At 33.7% G+C, this 19,995-nt stretch overlaps 1 protein-coding gene across 12 annotated transcripts in view; it reads right to left on the bottom strand.

The window, feature by feature from the left end:
- Positions 1 to 19,995, bottom strand: part of RELCH (RAB11 binding and LisH domain, coiled-coil and HEAT repeat containing) — a 113,231-nt gene that overhangs the window by 56,649 nt on the left and 36,587 nt on the right. For 6 of the 12 annotated variants that reach the window (XM_025997706.2, XM_025997708.2, XM_025997701.2 and 3 more), the window contains 5 exons: positions 19,465 to 19,540; positions 17,889 to 17,984; positions 17,716 to 17,739; positions 5,094 to 5,206; positions 428 to 518 (listed from right to left, as the gene is read on the bottom strand). In XM_025997706.2, the coding sequence (XP_025853491.1) occupies positions 428 to 518; positions 5,094 to 5,206; positions 17,716 to 17,739; positions 17,889 to 17,984; positions 19,465 to 19,540 (400 nt within the window). The remainder of the gene's footprint in view (positions 1 to 427; positions 519 to 5,093; positions 5,207 to 17,715; positions 17,740 to 17,888; positions 17,985 to 19,464; positions 19,541 to 19,995) is intronic. The other 6 variants (XM_025997704.2, XM_025997709.2, XM_072758034.1 and 3 more) reach the window with 1 other exon arrangement.

Below are 19,995 nucleotides of genomic sequence, written 5' to 3'. Positions count from 1 at the left end.
ATTTTCTATAACTCTTTAACCCTTATCTTCCTTTATTTTTCTTCATAACTTATAGTAACACAAGACATATCATTTATTTGTTTACTCTCATCTCCCCACCAAAAGGTCTTTGTCTTTTGTTCACCACTGTATTTTGTTCATACTGTAAGTAATAACTGCAGCAGTACCTGGCACTAAAACTAGTGTTTCTTAAGTATTTGTTGGAAGAATGAAGAAAGAAACTAGTGCTTCTTTAAGTATCTGTTGGAAGAGTGGAAAAAGCAAAGCATCCCAGAGCATTCTTAAATGCTATGAAGTTACTGCGCTGGACTTCGAAACAGTAGCATAATTTAGATCCCACATATTTCTTAATAGCATTTTAAAAAGAAAATATGAACACATAAATTAGAATACAACAGCTAGGGGAAAACCCAATATAGTTATTTACCTGTTCCCAACACTGCGGTAAAAGTTCAGCTTCTACACGTGTTGGTCCAACATGACGTGCAAATGCCACACAACCAGTCAGTATCATTTGCCTGAAAAATAATATAAATCAATCAACAGTTGTACTTGCATTAGAAAGCACACCTTTCTAAGGGTTAAAAAGAGCCAGCTCTGCAATTCACACAACATACAATATTTTTGTACAACCAAATTAGATTTTTCCAACAATGGACTAGGCTACCACCAAGAGAATGAGTTCGTTCTTTAAGACTCCTTCCTCCAGTAGTGGCAATACCATTTGTGAGACATTGTGAAGGGATTCTCTACTGGTGTGAAGCCTAATCTTATAATCTCCTAAACTAACTTCCTATACATGCATTCTGAGATAATACAGCTAATGCTTCAGCTTCTAGACACTAAAATAATCAATGATTATTTCTCCAACTTTTCTATAATTTATTTTTTTAAAAGATTTTATTTATTTATTCATGAGCAACACAGAGAGAGAGACAGAGAGAGAGGCAGAGACACAGGCAGGGGGGGAAGCAGGCTCCATGCAGGGAGCCCAACGTAAGACTCAATCCCAGGTCTCCAGGATCACGCCCCAGGCTGCAGGCGGCGCCAAACTGCTGCGCCACCGGGGCTGCCCCTGTTTCTATATTTTAAAACTATGGTATCGCATTAGTAAAATGGTATTTCTTAAATCAGAATTTTATGCACAAGATAAATGTGGTAGGTAGCTTCTGACATGGCTCCCAGGGATGTCCATCTCCTGATATTCATGCTCTTGTATAATTCCATATCCTTGAGTGTAGACTAGACCTAATGATTTGCTTCCAATGGACAGAGAAATGGCCAAAGTGATAGGATGTCACTTCTGAGATTAGGTTATGGAAGTCTGTAACGTCCATTTTTGAAGCCCTCTCTACTATCTTCTCAGCCACATGCTTTGATGAAGTATGTGGCCATGCTGGTAAGGTCTATATGGTGAGGAACTTAAGGAAGGTCTAGCCAAAAGCTGGTGAGACACTGAGGCCCTCAGTCCACAAACTCATGAGAAACTGAATCCTGCCAATGATCAACTATCTGAGGAAGCACAGAAACAAATCCTTTCAAATTGAGCCTTGACAGGATCACAGTCTCCGCCAATACCTTGATTACAGCCTTTTAAGAGACCTAGAAGCAGAGGACCCAGATTGACACACACAAACTGTAAATATAAAAACAAGTGTTATTTTAAGCCATTTTCTTTTGGGGTAATTTGTTACAGAACAGTATACAAATAAATATAATAACTTCACTTGAATTGATAGATTTCAAACTTAAAAAGAGTCTAAAAATTTAAATATGATTTTTCACTCTCCAGAATGAAGTTCCATTTCAAATGACTTTACAATGCAGAATTAAAAAGTTTTCCTCTTTTGATTACCTAGTTCAAAACAGTAAAACCTGGTGGGGAAAAAACTAGGTTTTCAATATATGTTTTAAAGTAGCCAGCTTCTAGAAAAAACAAATTAGATTGTTTAATTCATATTCATTATAAAAATAGCACTTTAAGCCCAGGCACTGCTCACTGCTACTTCTTAAAATAAGTCACCTTAACTTAACGCAGAATGACCTTAAATTTCTATTTAGTTTATTAGCCAAATTAGCTGTAAGTTCTCTCAGGTATAAGAAAATAATGACAAAGAACATCTGGATAACAATGAGGAAAATTTTGAGCCAGTATGTTTTCATTTTACACTGCAATTTATTCTCACTTACCACAACCTTGTATTTTTATCTGATTCCCCCTTATATGTATATTATTGTCTTCTATGCCTATTTCTCAACTTTTCCTTTGTTTTTCTATTTCCTTTGGGAAAGGCAGATAAAGTAAACAAAATAAAATGGGAAAAGAAATTCCGATTAACATAAAGCATTTTAGCTCCCTGTTCCCAAATGAAAATTTCCTAATATCTGAATATTGTTTTTTCCCTCACTAACGTCTTAAAATAATGAGTTTTTTCCCCACTAGTGTCTTAAAATAATGAGAAGGCTTATTATATATTGGTACCACAAATGTTGGACTGTTGTAACAAATGAACTTAGGTGAAATTTAGGCATTTCAAACACTTGCAAGAAGTATTATACACGTGTATAAAACTTTCATGTGAAGTAATTTTAAATCAAGAGACTCCATCTACATACTAAAGATGTATAGGCTTGTTGAAAAAATGTTAGGCCCCTCAAGGAAAACTTCTTAGCCGGAAGAGTTCACTTAAAAAAGTAGGACTGTTTTGAAATACAAGTTCAAAACAGAAAAAGGTCATATGGCCAACAGATTATTAACAACATTGGAAATAGGCTCCTGTTATGGTAAAAATAACCGTTCCCTTGGGGGCGCCTGGGTGGCTCAGTCGGTTAAGTATCCAACTATCGTTTTTAACTCAGGTCAAGATCTCAGGGTTGACATAGAGATTAGATTCTCTGTCTTCTTCTCGCTCTCCCTCTGCCCCTCTCCTTGCTAGCACTCTTTCTCTTTAAAGTAAATAAATAAATCTTTTTAAAAAATTATGTTTCTACTTGTAGAAAATTGCAAGACAGGGATTGTTTGACTAGTATTTGAATGCAGGTAGAAATAAAATGTCAATTATAGTTGTTAGCAAAGAACTGGCAAAAAGCACCAACACTAAGCATAAAATTCAGTTTTTCTTAGGATACAAAGAAGCTTGAGATTTATTAAGGAAAAGTAACAACTAATTATATGACAAATATGCTAACTTGAACATTTTGCTTTGCTAATTTGTTATTCACATTATATACAGTGAATCAATTGATAAGTGTATTTTAATAAATACTTGTGTATCTGTAAGGTGAAAAATTTAAATGTGGTCATGAGTGCTGAATTCCTGACAGGTCTCAATCTGAGATAAGGCTAATATGTACTTTTGGCCACCAGGTGGCAGCTATTAGCTTTGTATGCAGTGTCTTCATATGAAAACAGGCTAGAGATCTAAAGGTTTTTGCCTTGCAAATTTAAAAATAACAATGTAATAAATGGTATTGAATTATTAAGTTATGAAGATGGGGAATAGCATTTTTTATCTTATTTCATTTAAATTCAATTAATTAACATATAATGTATCATTAGTTTCAGAGATAGAGTTCAGAGATTCATCAGTTACATATAACACCCAGGGCTCATTACATCATGTACCCTGAACATCACCCAGTTACCCCATCCTCCCACCCAACTTCCCTCCAGCAATCCTCAGTTTGTTTCCTAGAGTTAATAGTCCATGAATAGTATTTTTCAGCAAGAAAATAAAATGTTAATCTTCCTATACAGCACCATCAAATTGTTTCAGAAAATTTTCAGTTTGTAATGAATAGTGATTTAATTTGCCTTCTTTTGGGACGCCTGGGTGGCTCAGTGGTTGAGCGTCTGCCTTCAGCTCAGGGCGTGATTGCAGGATTCTGAGATGGAGTCCCACATCAGGCTCTCTACAGAGAGCCTGCTTTTCCCTCTGCCCATGTCTCTGCCTCTCTCTGTGTCTCTCATGAATAAATAAATAAAATCTTAAAAAAAAAAAAATCTGCCTTCTTTCTATTTGACCAGCATGTGAGGGCTGGTGTATATTCATCTTGACTGGATCCTGAAATGACATGTTACTCTGCTTGTCTAGGTCTATTTTCCTAAGAAGGGGCAAGAGATATATACTCATAAAGTTTTAAAGTCTATAGGACTGTGTTTATTCTCAGATTTGATACTTCGTACTTAAAATTTTGAACTTCACTTGTTTTATGGTTCACTACTACGATTTGCTAACATTTTCAGATGAGGAAAGAATTCTGACAATCAGTGAAACAAGAATTAAATATATAAAGTTATCTAACCATAAAGTACAATAGTACTGTTTTGTAAAAGTATGAGCAAAAACTTTTTCATTAAAGTAAAAAATTATAGAAAAAAATTTCAACTGCTCAATTTTATCCATCCAGTGTTTAGTTTACTTACTGACCCAAAAGGATGTTTTTGTTCATGTTCACACTTGCACAGATTCACTTAAAAGTTTCACCTTTATTTAAAAGTTTTATTCTCTGAGATAGACATCACTGTTGCTTGATCAAAATCTACTCCCCATTCTTCTGGAAAGTCATCCTGATGTATGTCCCTTCACTACCCTCAGATACAACTCATTTCTCCACTCAGCAATCAACAGTTGTGAGTATCAGAGTCACAACTAACAAAAACAGATAGTAATTAGTTTACAAATAGCCCAGTGATATAGAAATTCATATATTAAATATTTTATTTTTTTGTAGAGCCTCACTGTTAAGAAGCCCTATATATATCTAGTTTATATATCTAGTTCATCCATGGGAAAAGGGGAATATTGAGGATTTCTTAGAAATCGAAAGTCAAAGATAAAGGCAAAGAAATAGTTGAATTAGAAGTGCAAAGTAGTTAACTAATATAAAAGTGTACAAATCCAACATGACTAACTGGAATAACAAGAATGAAAACACTGAAGAGCTTTGTGAATGGAGCCATGTTTCCTCTGCTTACTAAAATAAATACTGAAACAGAACACATTTAGATTAAAATGCTAATCTTGATGCCAAATTAGTAAAATTAATAAATCAACATTGTATTTATTTCCCAGAGAAGTAGTCATACCTACCTTTGTTCATCATCTGGCCTCTTGATCAAATTGAAAAGTATATGGAGAAGCTGATCTCTTTCTTTAGGCTCAGGATGTAGGCATGCTGTACACAGTATGAGGGGGATCAACTCCTAGAGAAATAGGAAGGTGGAAAAATTCAAAGTAAAAATGCATTGCACAATATTCTTTTATTTCCTCAGAGTATTCTTAAATGGATATTTAAAATGAAACAAACCTCAACATATAAAAAAGCAAATTCTAATTCTGTGAAATTAGTAATTCAAGAGAAAACAGTAAAACATGTATGTATGTGTTGGTTATAGAAAAGGTATGAATCACAATGTAATAGTTACTAAAGATTCAACTAACTTTATTTCCTTATCCAGTCCCTTCTAATAATCTACTAGTTTTTACACTAAATAACATTCTACCTTACTAAAGGCTGATATAGTAATTTTAATTTTGAAAGTGTTTTTTAAAAAAAGCTTGCAGAAGCTAACTATATTTTAAAGTTTAGAAAGCTAACAAAAAATCAAGACAAGTCATCCTACTTCCACAAGTACAATATCATCTGTCTTTATTAAGATTACATATAATTATGAATTTTGTACCCTTCCCCAACTAACCCCATGACTAATTCAAAAGACCATTTTCACAGGTGTTGAATGCTCACACTGCTATAGAGTATTAGTAGAAATGTTTTATGTTCAAATGGAAATTTTTAGCAATATCTTAATTTGTTACACATTCAACATGCAGAGGTAAATTCAGTATCTTATAGGAAAATAATAGCAAAAGTTTATTTCTCTCTTCCAAAGAATTATTTAAACCAATATTGTTTCACATTTTAAAGAAACTAAGACAAGAGACACCCGTGTGGCTCAGAGGTTTAGCGTCTGCCTTTGGGTCAGGGTGTGATCTTGGAGTTCCAGGATCGAGTCCCACATCAGGCTCCCTGCATGGAGCCTGCTTCTCCCTCTACCAATGTCTCTGCCTCTCTGTGTCTCTCATGAATAAATAAATAAAATCTTAAAAAAAAAAAAAACTAAAGAAACTAAGACAAAATTCTAAAATATATCCAAAAGATATTAATGTTTTTCACTTTGGAATGGATTTTCAAATCTAATGAAAATAAAGTCCAAATATTATAAAATTATTTTTGAAGGAAAACTTTCTAAATTATAAAAATATTCTACAGTTATTTTAAAGAAATTACTCTGATGTAATAAGAAGAGAATGATTACTCCCATTATTTATTTTTCCTATATATAATCCTACCCACCAAAAAGTGCTAGTAGATTTAAAACAGGAACTGTTGGGCAGCCTGGGTGGCTCAGTGGCTGACCCTCTGCCTTTGGCTCAGGTATGATCCCAGGCTCCTGGGATCAAGCCCAGCATGAGGCTCCCCACTCAGCTCAGAGTCTGCTTCTCCTTCTCCTTCTGCCCTCCCTCCACCCCACTTGTGCTCTCTCTCAAATAGATAAATAAAATCTTAAAAGCAAACAAAAAAGGAACGGATCACTGTGTAATAATACATTATACCTTGTAGGAAAGTCTATACTGTTGAAGTATCTTCTCATTTTGAAGAGGCTCCCTTAGAAAAGTATGATATGATTTCTAGCGGAGTTGAAACTAGATTAGAGGAATGACTAGAAGTCCCCTTCCATTATTTCTAAAGTTGTTATATATTATTTTAAAATTACAATTACCTGGTAAAAATCTTAAAGGTACAAAGATATAGATAAGAGCTAAAACTAAATCTGAGAAATAAAAACAAGTTTAAAACATTTATTCTGTCATCTTTGTATTTGGGCACCTCTGTACGTTTTAGATTAGTAAGCAAATGAAAAGCAAAAGTAATAAAAAGTAATTTAGGGGGTGTCTGGGTGGTTCAGTGGTTGAGCGTCTGGCCTTTGGCTCAGGTCGTGATCCACTGAGTTTTGCATCAGGCTGCCCGCTGGGAGTCTGCTTCTCCTTCTGCCTATGTTTCTGTCTGTCTGTCTCTCTCTGTCTCTCATTAATAAATAAAAGCTTAAAAAAAAAGTAATTAGGGAAAATAATTTTGTATTGGGAATGGAAGACAAAGTATAGATATGGATCTTGTATTGTTAAGTAATGTTTTCACCAGAGGTTTAATATGATGCTTGATGGGTTAGTCTTGACTTTGTAAGAGAAAAATATACAACCTTTTATGAAATACTAGAGTAGGAGATCATTAAAAACAAGGACTATACTTATCCTTAGAGGATTTCATTTAGATTGCTAAGAGCCAATGATACTTATGAGAGGACTAAGACATTGCATCAGCATATCCCACTGAGAGGAGAACCTTAAAGATGAAAAAGCAGTTATTCTAGAAGGCACTAACAAAAGGAGAAAATATTTTAATGCATGAAAATAAAGAAGGACCCTAAAAATTTTATTTGTATTTCTTCCCTCATGTCAGTTCCTTCTTTCCTGAGTTCTCTTGCTTCCTCCTCAATCTTCTTCCTGTTTCCATTGTCTCTACATATGTACTCTTCCATTCTCTTCTATTGTATCACTCTTTAAAGATAAAATTATGCAACGTAGACATTTGCTATAACTATAAACATATACATACACACTGCTAAAAATATATATAAGGTACAATTACTTAGCTTCTTTATCTCAAAAACAAGCATAGTAAAATAGTTGTATTACTATATATTCTTTGTACTTTACATTTGCTTTTTTTAAATCATGAGGCTTAGTGATCCTTCATCAAAGAGGAAGTTTATGGGGGTGCCTGGGTGGCTCAGTAGGTTAAATGTCTGGCTTTGGCTTTTGTGATCTCAGGGTCCTGGGATCAAGCCTCGTGTTGGGCTCCCTGCTCTGGAGGGATTCTGCTTCTCCCTCTCCATATGCCCCTTCCCCCACTCGTGCTCTCTCTCTCTCTCTCTCTCTCCCTCTCAAGTAAATACATAAAATCTTTTAAAAAGAGGAAGTTTATATCCTACATTAATGTAAAGAATCTTGGGGCAGCCCGGGCGGCTCAGTGGTTTAGCACTGCCTTCAGCCCAGGGCATGATCCTGGAGACCCGGGATGGAGTCCCATGTCGGGCTTCCTGCATGGAGTCTGTTTCTCCGTCTGCCTGTGTCTCTGCCTCTCTCTCTCTCTGTTTCTCTCATGAATAAAGAAAAAAAAATCTTAAAAAAAAAAGCATAAAGAATCTTTTAAGTGAAATATGGCTGTACACATATGTGCCAAACTGAAAACTTAATGAAAATCACAAATGTCTCTGGTTTTTAGTTTCTTCAAACAAAACATAAAAGAATTAAGATCAGGGCAGAAATGGGAAGTATTTCATACACAGTCTGCAATTTCCTTCTCTATTGCTAATGTAGAATTATTAATTTTTCCTTCTGAGATCAAGGTTGGTTTCACAAAGCCTTAACAGAGCACTTACCAAAGCACTTCTCAATACCAACCAATCCGAATTGACACATGGGAGGAAAATCTGTCATTTCTTGTACCCTTAGACACTAAAATTCTATGACTATAGGACTGAAGGAAAATACTTTTCACTTTTCTGAATCATGGTAATAAGTTACATTGCCATTTGCTTTTACTTCTTGCTGGCAAAATTAACAGCATACAGGAAGTCTTTGACAATCAGTTTTGGATAATATGCCATACCAAGGAGAATTGGGTACATCTTGGCACATTAATGGCTAAAACAGTTATAACTCAGTGTATAAAGTAGGTCAGTCTCTTCCTCTTAGAGAAATACAGAGTTGAGAAGAGGTCCAGTAAGTGATGGCAGAAAAAAGTGGAAAGAGTAGTTTTTTTCTCATAGAATCATCAGGGATTTTAATTGCTAAATTATGAGTGGCTTAATTGTTCACAAGTTCTACTTATACAAGTTCGCTCATTTATTTATTCACAAATTCTATTTGTATCACCCCTGGAATAATGAATTCTGTACATATGTATCTGTTGTTGTATATTCACATTTATTTACTGTGAATTCATCTTTTTCAAGCCTCTGAAGTATTAATACATCCACATCAGGATTTATTAGGTCTGTATGTACCATTTTCACACTATTCATAAATTTATAGTTTTGAACCAATATTCTCCCTTTGGTATCATCTCTCCAATGAAGAAGTCTAATGTTTTAAAAACTTTCCTTATAATTCTTAAATGAAACATTTAAAAGGTGGTAGTTAAATTTCCTTCAGAAGGCAAGATTATAGTGGTTTTTTTTCAAGATGACAGTGGTTTAAAAAAATGTCTTGAAATGATTACATATAAAAATGTATTGAGAATAGAGAGCAATTTAGACATCATTATCTAAAGCTTATGAGTTTTTCACATGAAAAGATCCTTAAGCAAATCAGATTTAATACTGCATGTTGATAAAAAGAGTAATAGTAACCATGGTAAGAAAATATCTATAGCTTTGGTAACATTATATCCAAAAGGTAGTTATCCCCCTAAAAAAGTTAGTGTCCATACTTCAAGGCAACAAAAATCTTAAAATTTTTATTTAAAACATGCTTTAGCAACTGATAGTACTCAATGAATGTATATTGAAGTGAAATATAAAACAGATGCCCTATTGATCACTAGAGAGGAAATCAGTGCAGTAATTTTACTGCAGAAGGTATTCTATTACTTTATTATCATTTTGGAAAAGATATTTCTAAGGCTTTTAGAATTCAGTAATCTAAAAGGCTTAGTAATTTACCTTTTACTCAAGTAAATGACTTTTGCAATTTTAATTACAAAGCTAGTTCTCTCTATATGAAGGATCTCCCACCTCTCAAATCTTAGGTTGCCAATGGAATTTTGCACAGAATTAAATAGGCAAGGTGTGTACTATTTCAGTTCTTTCAGCTTTACAACTGAAACAAAATAAATTCTAGTGGCTAAGAAATCATTTTAGAGATAGGAAAACGTCTTTAGAGAATTTTACGTTTGATTTTATGAGTATTTTTACTTAACTTTCTTAGTCTTAGAAAGATTGGTGTGTTTAAGACTACAAAAAGGGGGAGGTGGGGAAGAGGAAGCATCTAAAAAGGATCTAAACCAAACTAATAGATGTTGGGTGGCAGAAATGAAGGCAAATTTGAACATTAAAAAAAGCATGGAAATGATAAGATAATGGATTCAAGATCTGAAAGAATCCTAAAACAGAAAAGGAAATATTATATTTAGATCAGATGCCAAGTAGGAAATGTCTGAGTGCTTTGGGTCAAGAAGAAAATTCTACTGTACTAGAAAGGTAACATCAGTCCTGTAAGTTATAGTTCACTGCTTTCATTAAAATTATTTCCTATAACTCAAGCTTCATTTAAAAATTTTAGGTAGTTGTTATTTTAAACTTTTCCATTTGGTCTTTTGCCTAGATATTAAGCAATACCAAATTAAAATTTAAATTCACGTACACTCTCTGATTTGATTTTCAGTTGTAACTTGTCAGAATGTTGACAATACATTTAAAAAAGAAAGGGGCTACTGGCTGGCTCAGTTGGTAGAGCATGTGACTCTTGATCTCCAGGTTGTGAGTTCAAGCCCTATGTTGGGCATAGAGCTTATTCAAAAAAAAAAAAAAAAAAAAAGAGAGAGAGAGAGAAATATGAAAAAAAGAAAGGAAGAAAGAAAGAAGGAGAGAAAGAATGAGGGAGCAAACATTACAAAGACTCACGTAAGAAAAAAACAAGATTACTCACCTCTGGAAAAGTTCTATACTTCAAGGGCTCTTAAAGTATCTATTTTTAGAATTATTATCTAAGGCTTATCTATCTTAGAATTATTCCCATGGCTCAACCTTTAAGAAACCTAATTAAAATACTCGAATGACTTCTAAACTCTGATACTGGGACACCTAGGTGACTCGGCTGGTTAAGTGTCTGCCTTCAGTTCAGGTCATGATCTCAGGGTCCTAAGATGGAATTCCCCATCAAGCTCCCTTGAGCTCAGTGGGGAGTCTGCTGCTTTTCTCTCTCTCCCCAAAATAAACAAATAAATCTTAAAAAAAAAAAAAAACAAATAAAAAAACTCTGATACTGCTAAAGAGCATGTGATTTAATTCCAAAATTAACATACACATATAAAAACACCTACTAAATAGGTAAAGGAGATGAATTAAGCTTATCTACTTCACAATAGTATCTATTTTACTTTACTTATCTATTCTTTTGTAGAACTCCTGAAAGGGTTCAAAACAAGTATCCCCAAAATGTTCCATTTTGGCATGTGGACTATTTTGAGCTGAAGGCAATCAAGATCCAGCAGACCCCAAGAAAAAATTTACCTCTTTCTTAAACTACCAAAAAGAATTTAGATAGAAGTCTGGCCCAGAGAGAATCTTCTCTCAATGACTTATCTGTATGAAAGGACAAACACCTAATTAATTACAAACTGCTCTTCTTATCCTGTGATCACTCCCTTTCCTTCCCTTTCTTAGACCATTTGCTGAAGTCAGCATATAAGCCTACCTGCCCAGCTTATCCTTGGGTCTTATATATTGTTATGGGGCCCTCATACATAGGTAATTAAATTTATTTTTCTCCTATGAATCTGTCCCATGTTAATTTGGTTATTAGACTAGCCAAAGAACTTAGAAAGGTAGATGTAAAACCTTTTCCTCCTAAGACTCATACAATTATAAATACTTAGGCTATTATTACTAATTATTAAATTAAAAATTCAACATGGAGCAAAAATGAATGCAATATAAAAGAGCAAAGTTTGGTTTCTCAGAAAATAAGCAGATCTTCGGAGATACTACTACATTTAAAACTTTTAGGGAGGGGGAACAGAGGGGGCTCAGTTAAGTGTCCGACTCTTGGTTTCAGCTCAGGTCATGGTCTCAGGGTAATGGGAATCGAGCCCCACGATGGGCTCTGCTGAGCCCAGAGTCTGCTGGAGAGTATCTTCACTCTCTCTCCCTCTGCTCCTTCCTCCTGTTCACGCAGAGCACTCTTTTTTTCTCTCAAAAATAAATAAAATAAAATAAAAAACTTTTAGGGAATTGGTTCTCTCCTTTGCTTCTTTTCTTCTAGCTTTAAAGAGGTATATTTTATATATTATAAAAATTCTAGTGTACATCCAGTGGTTTTTAGTGTATTCAGAGTTGTGCAACCACCACCAATCTAATTTCGGAACAATTTCAACATCTCAAAAAGAAAGCTTGGTCTCATTCCCCACTTCCACTTGCCCATCCCCATTCCAGGCCCAGACTTCTCCTTTGCTTTTCCAAGTCAGCTTTTTCCTTGGCACAGAATGAAAATAAAAATTAAATTTAGATATATTATTTAAAAATGCTTTTAAAAGTAATCCTTTAAGAAATCTTATTTTTAAATTACAGAATTTTCCCATCAAATGCATTTAAAGCAGAGACTGTGAAAAATTAACTTCTGTGGCCTATATACATACATTTATTCTATAATTTGGTTTGAAAGATTCAAGTTCTTCAATGAACCCATTAAGATGAACTACTACATAAGCCACAAACAGAAAATTTGTTCATGATTTTTTTGTCCCCAAATCAAAAGGAAGTCTTTTAAAATACTTAAAAAAAAAAAAAAAGATGATCATTACTTAACAGTTGATAGGAGGAAACTTTTTTCTACTTTTTATGATCTCTGAAATTGGGGTGTGAATTATTAATGGAGAATTTTAATAATTTCATTGGAATTCTTTTTTCTCAAAGCTACATAATTGTTACAATCAATGGAATCTTAGATTTAAAATATTATGGTATGCTAAATTTAGAAAATGCAATTAATTGTGACCTAAAGATTAAGTGAGGTTGTTACTTTTCTTTTAGAAAACAAAAGTAAATAACATTAACATCTATATTCACTGTACTTTCCACTTTCATAAAAAATAAAAAGTTTAATTTAGACGACTTTAATTAACCTTTATGTCACTTTAAAACAATGAGTCAAAAAAATAACTGAATGGATTATGAGTATTCTTTCCTTTGTTACTGTGTATTTAGGCATATTCTTTACTGTTTAAAAATATTTTTAAAATCATGTTTGATATTGTCTTCTATTTTAACTTTTCATAATTAGTAAAGACAAGACTTGATTTGTCATGCTTTCATTTTAATTATATATATGTATTTACACATTGGCACATCATGTAAAATGTCTCTCTTACTGAGTATGGCCAATAAAGTTCGAAAAACACTAATTTAAAACATGTTTAAAAGCCTGTAAAAAGACTAGATATTATGCAGCCTTAAGAACAAGAGAGTTCTTTATATACCGACATAGAAAGATACAAAAATATAATGTTACATGGAAAAAAAGCAATGTAAAGAATAGTGCATAGGAGTATGGTACCATCTGTGTAAGTGATAGAAGGAAGATCGTATCACACATACAAAATATTTCTGAATACAATGCAGTTCTATAATAATATTTGCAGACTTCAATACCCCAGTTTCAATAATGGATAAACCACTAAACAGGAGATCACTAAGGAAATAGAAAACCTGAACGCTATCAAATAAACCTAAAGACATATATAAAACACTCACCCTGACAATAGCAACATATATATACTTTTCTCCAGGGCACACGGAATATTTTCAAGAATAGACCAGGTTAGACCAGACAATTCTCAGTGTTAAAACTACAGACCAATATATCTTACGAATTTAGGTGTGGAAATGTGCAAAAAAAAAAAAGTTACACCAAATCCAACAACACATTAAAAGGATTATATACCATGTCCAACCAGGACTTATTCCAGGTGGTTGGTCCAATATATGAAAAATCAGTAAAGGATTATACTACCCAATAGAACAAAGGGGAAAAATTATCATCTCAATCAATGCAGGAAAAACATTTGACAGAATTCAACATCCTTTAATGATAAAAACACTGCAAACTAGGAACAGAAGAAAATTTCCTTAATATGATAAAAGGCATTTATGAAAAATCCACAGCCAGTATCATACTCAATGGTGAAAAATTGAAAGTTTTCTCCATAAAATCAGGAACAAGACAAAAATATCTGCTTTCTCAAAACACTGCTATTCAACATTGTATTGTAACTCTTAGCCAGAGCAATTAAACAAGAGAAAGAAAGAAAAGCCATCCAAATTGGAAAAGAAGAAGCAAAACTCTATTTGCAGGTAATGTTATTCTAGTTGAAGAAAATCACATTAGACTCCACAAAAAAACTACTAGAACTAATTAATTCAGGAAAGTTACAAGTAAGAGCCTACCACACAATATCACTTCTGTTTCTATAAATCAGGAATGAACAATCTGAAAGGAAGTTAGGGGAAAATCCCATTTACAATACCATCCAAAACAATGAAATACATAGAAGTAAATTAAAACAAGGAAGTGAAGAGAAAATAAAGTAACAAAAGGGGTGCCTAGATGGCTCAATGGGTTAAATGTCAGACTCATGGTTTGGGCTTAGGCTGTGATCTCATGGGCCAAGAGATCAAGCCCAGCATCAGGCTCTGTGCTCAACAAGGAGTCTGCTTCAAAGATTCTCTCCCTTAGCCCTCTCTCCATTTGTGCATGCTTGCTCTCTCTCTCTCAAAAAAATAAACATATCTTTAAAAGAGCCAAAATAAAGGAAGTGAGAAACTTGTATACAGAAAACTACAAAACACTGCTGAAAGCAATTAAAGACATAAATAAATGAAAAGAATCCCATGTTCATGAATTGGAAGAATTATTGCTATTAGAATGGCAGCACTCCCTAAAGTGATCTATAAATTCAAGGCAATCCCTATCAAAATTCCAATGACCTTTACTGCAGAAAGTGGAGTATCAAATTCCTATGCAACTGCAAGGGGTCCTGAATAGGTAAAAAATATTGAAAAAGAAAAAAAAAGTTCAAGAATTCATACTTCCCAATTTCAAAATTTAGTACAAAGCTAAAATAATCAAAACAGTATGGTTGGTACAGGTATAAGGATAAACATAAAGACCAAGAAAACAGAACTGAGAGTCTCGCAATAAATCCAAACATGTGCAGACAACTGACTTTAGACAAAGGTGCCATGACGATTCAATGATTTCAACAAATAGTGCCGAGACAACTGGACGATCATACAAAAAGGATAAAATTGGGCCCCTGCCTCACTCCAAATACAAATACAAAATGGATCCATGACCTAAAAAAAGAGCTAAAGCTATAAAACTATTAGGAGGAAGCACAGGGAATAATCTTGACCTCAGCCTTGGCAATATATTCTTAGATTTGACACCAAAGACACAGACAACAAAAGAAAAAATAGATAAATCAGACTTCATAAAAACGGAAAACATTTGTCCATAAAAGGATATTATAAAAAATGTAAAATGACAGCCTACCAAGTGGAAATATTTGCAAATCATATATAGAATAGCGGTTTAATATTGAGAATTGTAAGAACTCTTACAACTCAAAAACAAAGACAAACAACCTAATTAAAAAATGGGCAAAGGACTTAAGAGAATATATTAAAAACTAATAACATCTATTGTATGTGGAATGGTGGCTCAGGGACAGGGAAAGAGTTTTTGTTATTTATCTTTTTATATTTAAAAAGATGTTAATGGAGACACCTGGGTGGCTCAGCCGATGGGCGTCTGCCTTCCCGCTCAGGGCGTGATGCTGGAGTCCTGGGGATCCAGTCCCACATCGGGCTCCCCGTGGGGAGCCTGCTTCTCCCTCTGCCTATGTCTCTGTTTCTCTGTGTGTGTCTCTCATGAATAAATAAATAAAATATTTTCAAAAATAAATTAAAAAAATTAAAAGATGTTAATGTAAATGTGTTACTTAAACAAAACCTTAAATCATGTTTCTAATGATTTATTTAACCAGCTAGGCTATTATTGTGACCAATTAGTTTATCAAAGGACATTTTAACTGTATTTATATATCAATAAAAAGGCTTATCTTGATAAAAGACTATATAAAACTTGAAAAGAAAAAAATCAAAATATTTATCCTTTAATCACAAGACCTTTTTAAAAATACGTATTTAAGGAATTAAGGTGAAGTAGTAAATAAAAGTAATCTAATATTCAAAGGACGAATGGAAGTAAAAGTTTTGTCCTTTCATGCCCTGGGATTGGTTTCAAACCAAACCAAGATAAACTTCATTATTTACCAATTTAATTTCAAGAGAATACAACTTTGATAAATGGTAAATTTTCTGATAAAATAGAATAACACACAAATAATTAAACAAAGATAAACAATCACTTCTTCATGAAATTGTAAGTATATATTTTTTAAATACAAAAAACTTAAAATCAGCCATAAAAGTAAACATCATACCACAAACAAAATGTGTGTATGTATAAATATATATGTAAGCATATATATTTATATATATATATAACAGATCTGATTACTGATGATGCAAATTTATAAATACTTCATGCAGTACAATCAGATTTTAGTGGTAGAATCTTCTATGATAAAAAAAAGGGAAAATTAAAATAAGGCTTAAACTGCATCTCATAACAATTAGGTTTCTGTGCTATTTTAAAGATTATATTAAGGAGACACAGTAAAAGGGATGCAAACATTAATGCATTGCATGGATTATGTTACAAGCTAAAAAAAGGAAAAGAAGCTCAAACACCATTCTGCCAAGCAGAACTGCAAAACAATCGGAAATTGGACACTGATCCTTCAAGATACAGGAATCTTTCATACTTATTAATATCTTACAACTATTTTTATGTATTAGATAAAATAAAACCACCGGTAAGTAAACAGGCTTTTAAATCTTTTTTTAAATTCAAAACACCTACAGTAATAAAAAAATTTAATGTAAATTTTACATGTACGTTTCTACATGTAAGTTTTCTTGAGGATCAGTACAAATTTCTTGTGCTAAACGGATAATTAAGGATAAGCTTTATATGGGCTTTGCCAATGCATTGTGTACCTATCATACTGTAGGTCCCATGAATTATGATTGAAATCAGAGGTAAATATTAAGAAGATGATAAAAGAAACTTACAGGATATACTCTAAAATACTCTTAATCCATTTTATAAAAAAATTTTGTGAAATGGAAGTTGATTTTATAAATTGAAATATTCAAACAAATTATTAAACTTGGTGACAAATAAATCATCCACTGTCATTTAAATTAGACTATAGTAACTTTTTATTAATCTTTTCTTGGCTGAATATAACTCTAAAGGTAACTCCCTACAGTATGGCTCATAATGGAGGTTCTTTGTACTAAAAGATACTGGCTACTGTATTTTGGATATTTTAAGCATCTGTCAATAACAAAGTTAGCTAAGAGAAAAGCAAAAGAAGGTACTTTCAAAAGTTATTGTCAATACTGTAACTATCCTATCATCGTAAGACTAGTGTAATTATGGACAAACGGATATAATAAAACTAACATTTATAATAATAGGTAACTACAAGAACATTTAGGAAAAAAGTTACATTATTAGTCCCAGTTAATTTTCAATACAAAGAGGGTCTATTTTTGTATACAGATGAAGCATATCATATCCATAGCAGAGATAAAATAAATCAGTTAACTGGTAATGTAGAAAACGGACAGTATTCATGGCACATAAATGGACCTACAGTAATAGTTAGTGCTGCAGAAGCTAATGATGCTTTAAGCAAAACTGGGAAAACATGAATACCATGCAGTTTTACTGAACTCACCTGACAGAGGTGTAAAACCATTCTCTAGGAGCAGAGATGCATGCACAAAAGTAAGAATATGATTGCAAGTAATAGACTTTAACAAAATAAAAATATAACACTAAACTTCAAAATGACAAAAAATGGACAACACGATGAGATTACTGGGATGAAAACACTTTTATGTGTCTCACCTCCCTCTTTGCCAACAGCACGTTAGGAACAATGTGTGGCAGGCAGCGTCCCAGCATTAACATAACACTTTTCTCACTGTCTGCAATCCGAGATACCTAGAAAACCAAAGAATTAATAAATGAGGATGGTGTAGAAATTCCATGCGTGAACCATCGTTCTTGAAGTTCACACTTTAGATCCTGCCACCTCCACTCTAAGCACACACCCAAAGTTCCAACTTCTGATGGCAGTGGTAATAACAAGACATTCCCATCACGAACAACAAGAACTGTGTTACCACACAGGATAAACATTTCTGTAACAAGAAATAGACTGAAAATACCAGGAAAAAGCAAGGAGCCCTACAAGGCTACAGTTCTGGGAACAGGGAGGGATAACACAGGACTAAGGTAACTTCAATGGTTTTCCGTTCATTCTTGAAAAGATGCCTACATAACTACAATGTATGCCCCTGGCAATAGTTTGGAAAGTGAAGCTGCGTACAGGAGACAGACGCCCAAGGCTGACCTAGTTCTGCTGTGAGGATTGCCAGAAATGCATCCAAAGCATCCTCTAGCTCTTTCAGATTCACAATGACATTGTGAAACTGAAGCCCACAAGAGGTTCAGTGGAATCAACCATAAAACAACCAGAAAGGGGAGGAGTATAATGATAGAAAAAAATAATAAAATGCCCTTTCAATTGGGCTCGTGAATGGACCCTGCTTCTCCCTCTGCCTGTTTCTCTCTCTCTAATAAATAAATTTAAAAATCTTAAAAACAGGGCAGCCCCGGTGGCTTAGAACTGCTAGTTTAGCACTGCCTTCTGCTCAGGGCATGATCCTGGAGACCCGGGATGGAGTTCTACGTGGGGCTCCCTGCATGGAGCCTGCTTCTCCCTCTGCCTGTTTCTCTTTTTCTCTTTCTCTCTCTCTCTCTCTCTCTCTCTCTGTGTGTCTAATAAATAAATAAATCTTTAAAAAAAATCATTAAAATGTCCTTTCAAGATGAGCCTCCATCAATTAAAAAGCACTTGAGGAATCTGAGAGCTAACAAACTCAGCGATCAAAGATAATCACTCCTGGGGTGCTTGGGTGACTCAGTGGGTTAAGTATCTGCCTTCAGCCCAGGTCATACCCAAGTCGGGCTCCCTGCTCAGCAGGGAGTCTGCTTTTCCCTCTCCCTCTCCACCCTACTTGTGTTCTCTCTCTCAAATAAATAAAATATTAAAGAAAATAAAAAAGATAACCACTCCTAACGAAGTAAAAATAATAGGGTAATCTAAAAACAACTGAAATACAAACAATATGTACATTTAACACTGGTTTTCTGAATTATACCAAAAAAAGGCATATTACCATATGTCAGACATAACAAATTAAAAATAGATACAAACGGTCCCTTTAATAGTAGACAAAACTTTAGTCTAAATGACAGAAATAATCAACTACCTTTCTGAAAAGCTTAAAATTTTAGGTATTATTTCCTAGGCTATTATTTTAAAAAACAGATGTTTATTTGAAATGGAGTCTTACCACAGATAAGAAGAAAAATCAAATATTTTAAGAAAGTTCCAAGAATATATGGTATAATTTACCTCTGATCCTAAACGACTATCTGCCGACATTCGACAAAAAGAGAGTAGAGCTTGGTGGAAAGCAGGAGACAATTTCCTAGAAGAAAAATTGGATGAAAAAGGGACAATACCAAATAGTTACCATCGGTATTTAGGAGAAGGTAAATTGCATGTTATAACTCCTATTCCTGCATTCATCCTGCCCCACAAATGCTAACTGGATTTTTCAAACACCAATGATTTGAAGAATAATTCACTAGTGAATTATACAGGGGAAGAAATTAGCAATAACCGATTTTAAAATAGTTTCAGGTTCTATGAGTGAACAGCCTGTAAATATCAGATCAAACCTGAAATATAGAACAGATCAATGATTATAGAATGTATTTGCAAAATCTGAAATGAGGACTTTTTTCTCCACAATTCCCAATAGTCCAGTAAGGTGGATAAAAAATTGCTGACAGGAATTAAAGTTTTGCAGACCGCTCCAATGATAATGATAAACCTTAATGTTAGAGACCCACATAAAAGAGGTAATAATTAAAGGTAAAT

This window comes from Vulpes vulpes, chromosome 5 (assembly GCF_048418805.1).
Source record: "Vulpes vulpes isolate BD-2025 chromosome 5, VulVul3, whole genome shotgun sequence".
NCBI lineage: Eukaryota > Metazoa > Chordata > Mammalia > Carnivora > Canidae > Vulpes > Vulpes vulpes.
The sequence above is the reverse complement of the archived record's forward strand: the minus strand, read 5'-3'. Positions and strand labels throughout refer to the sequence as shown.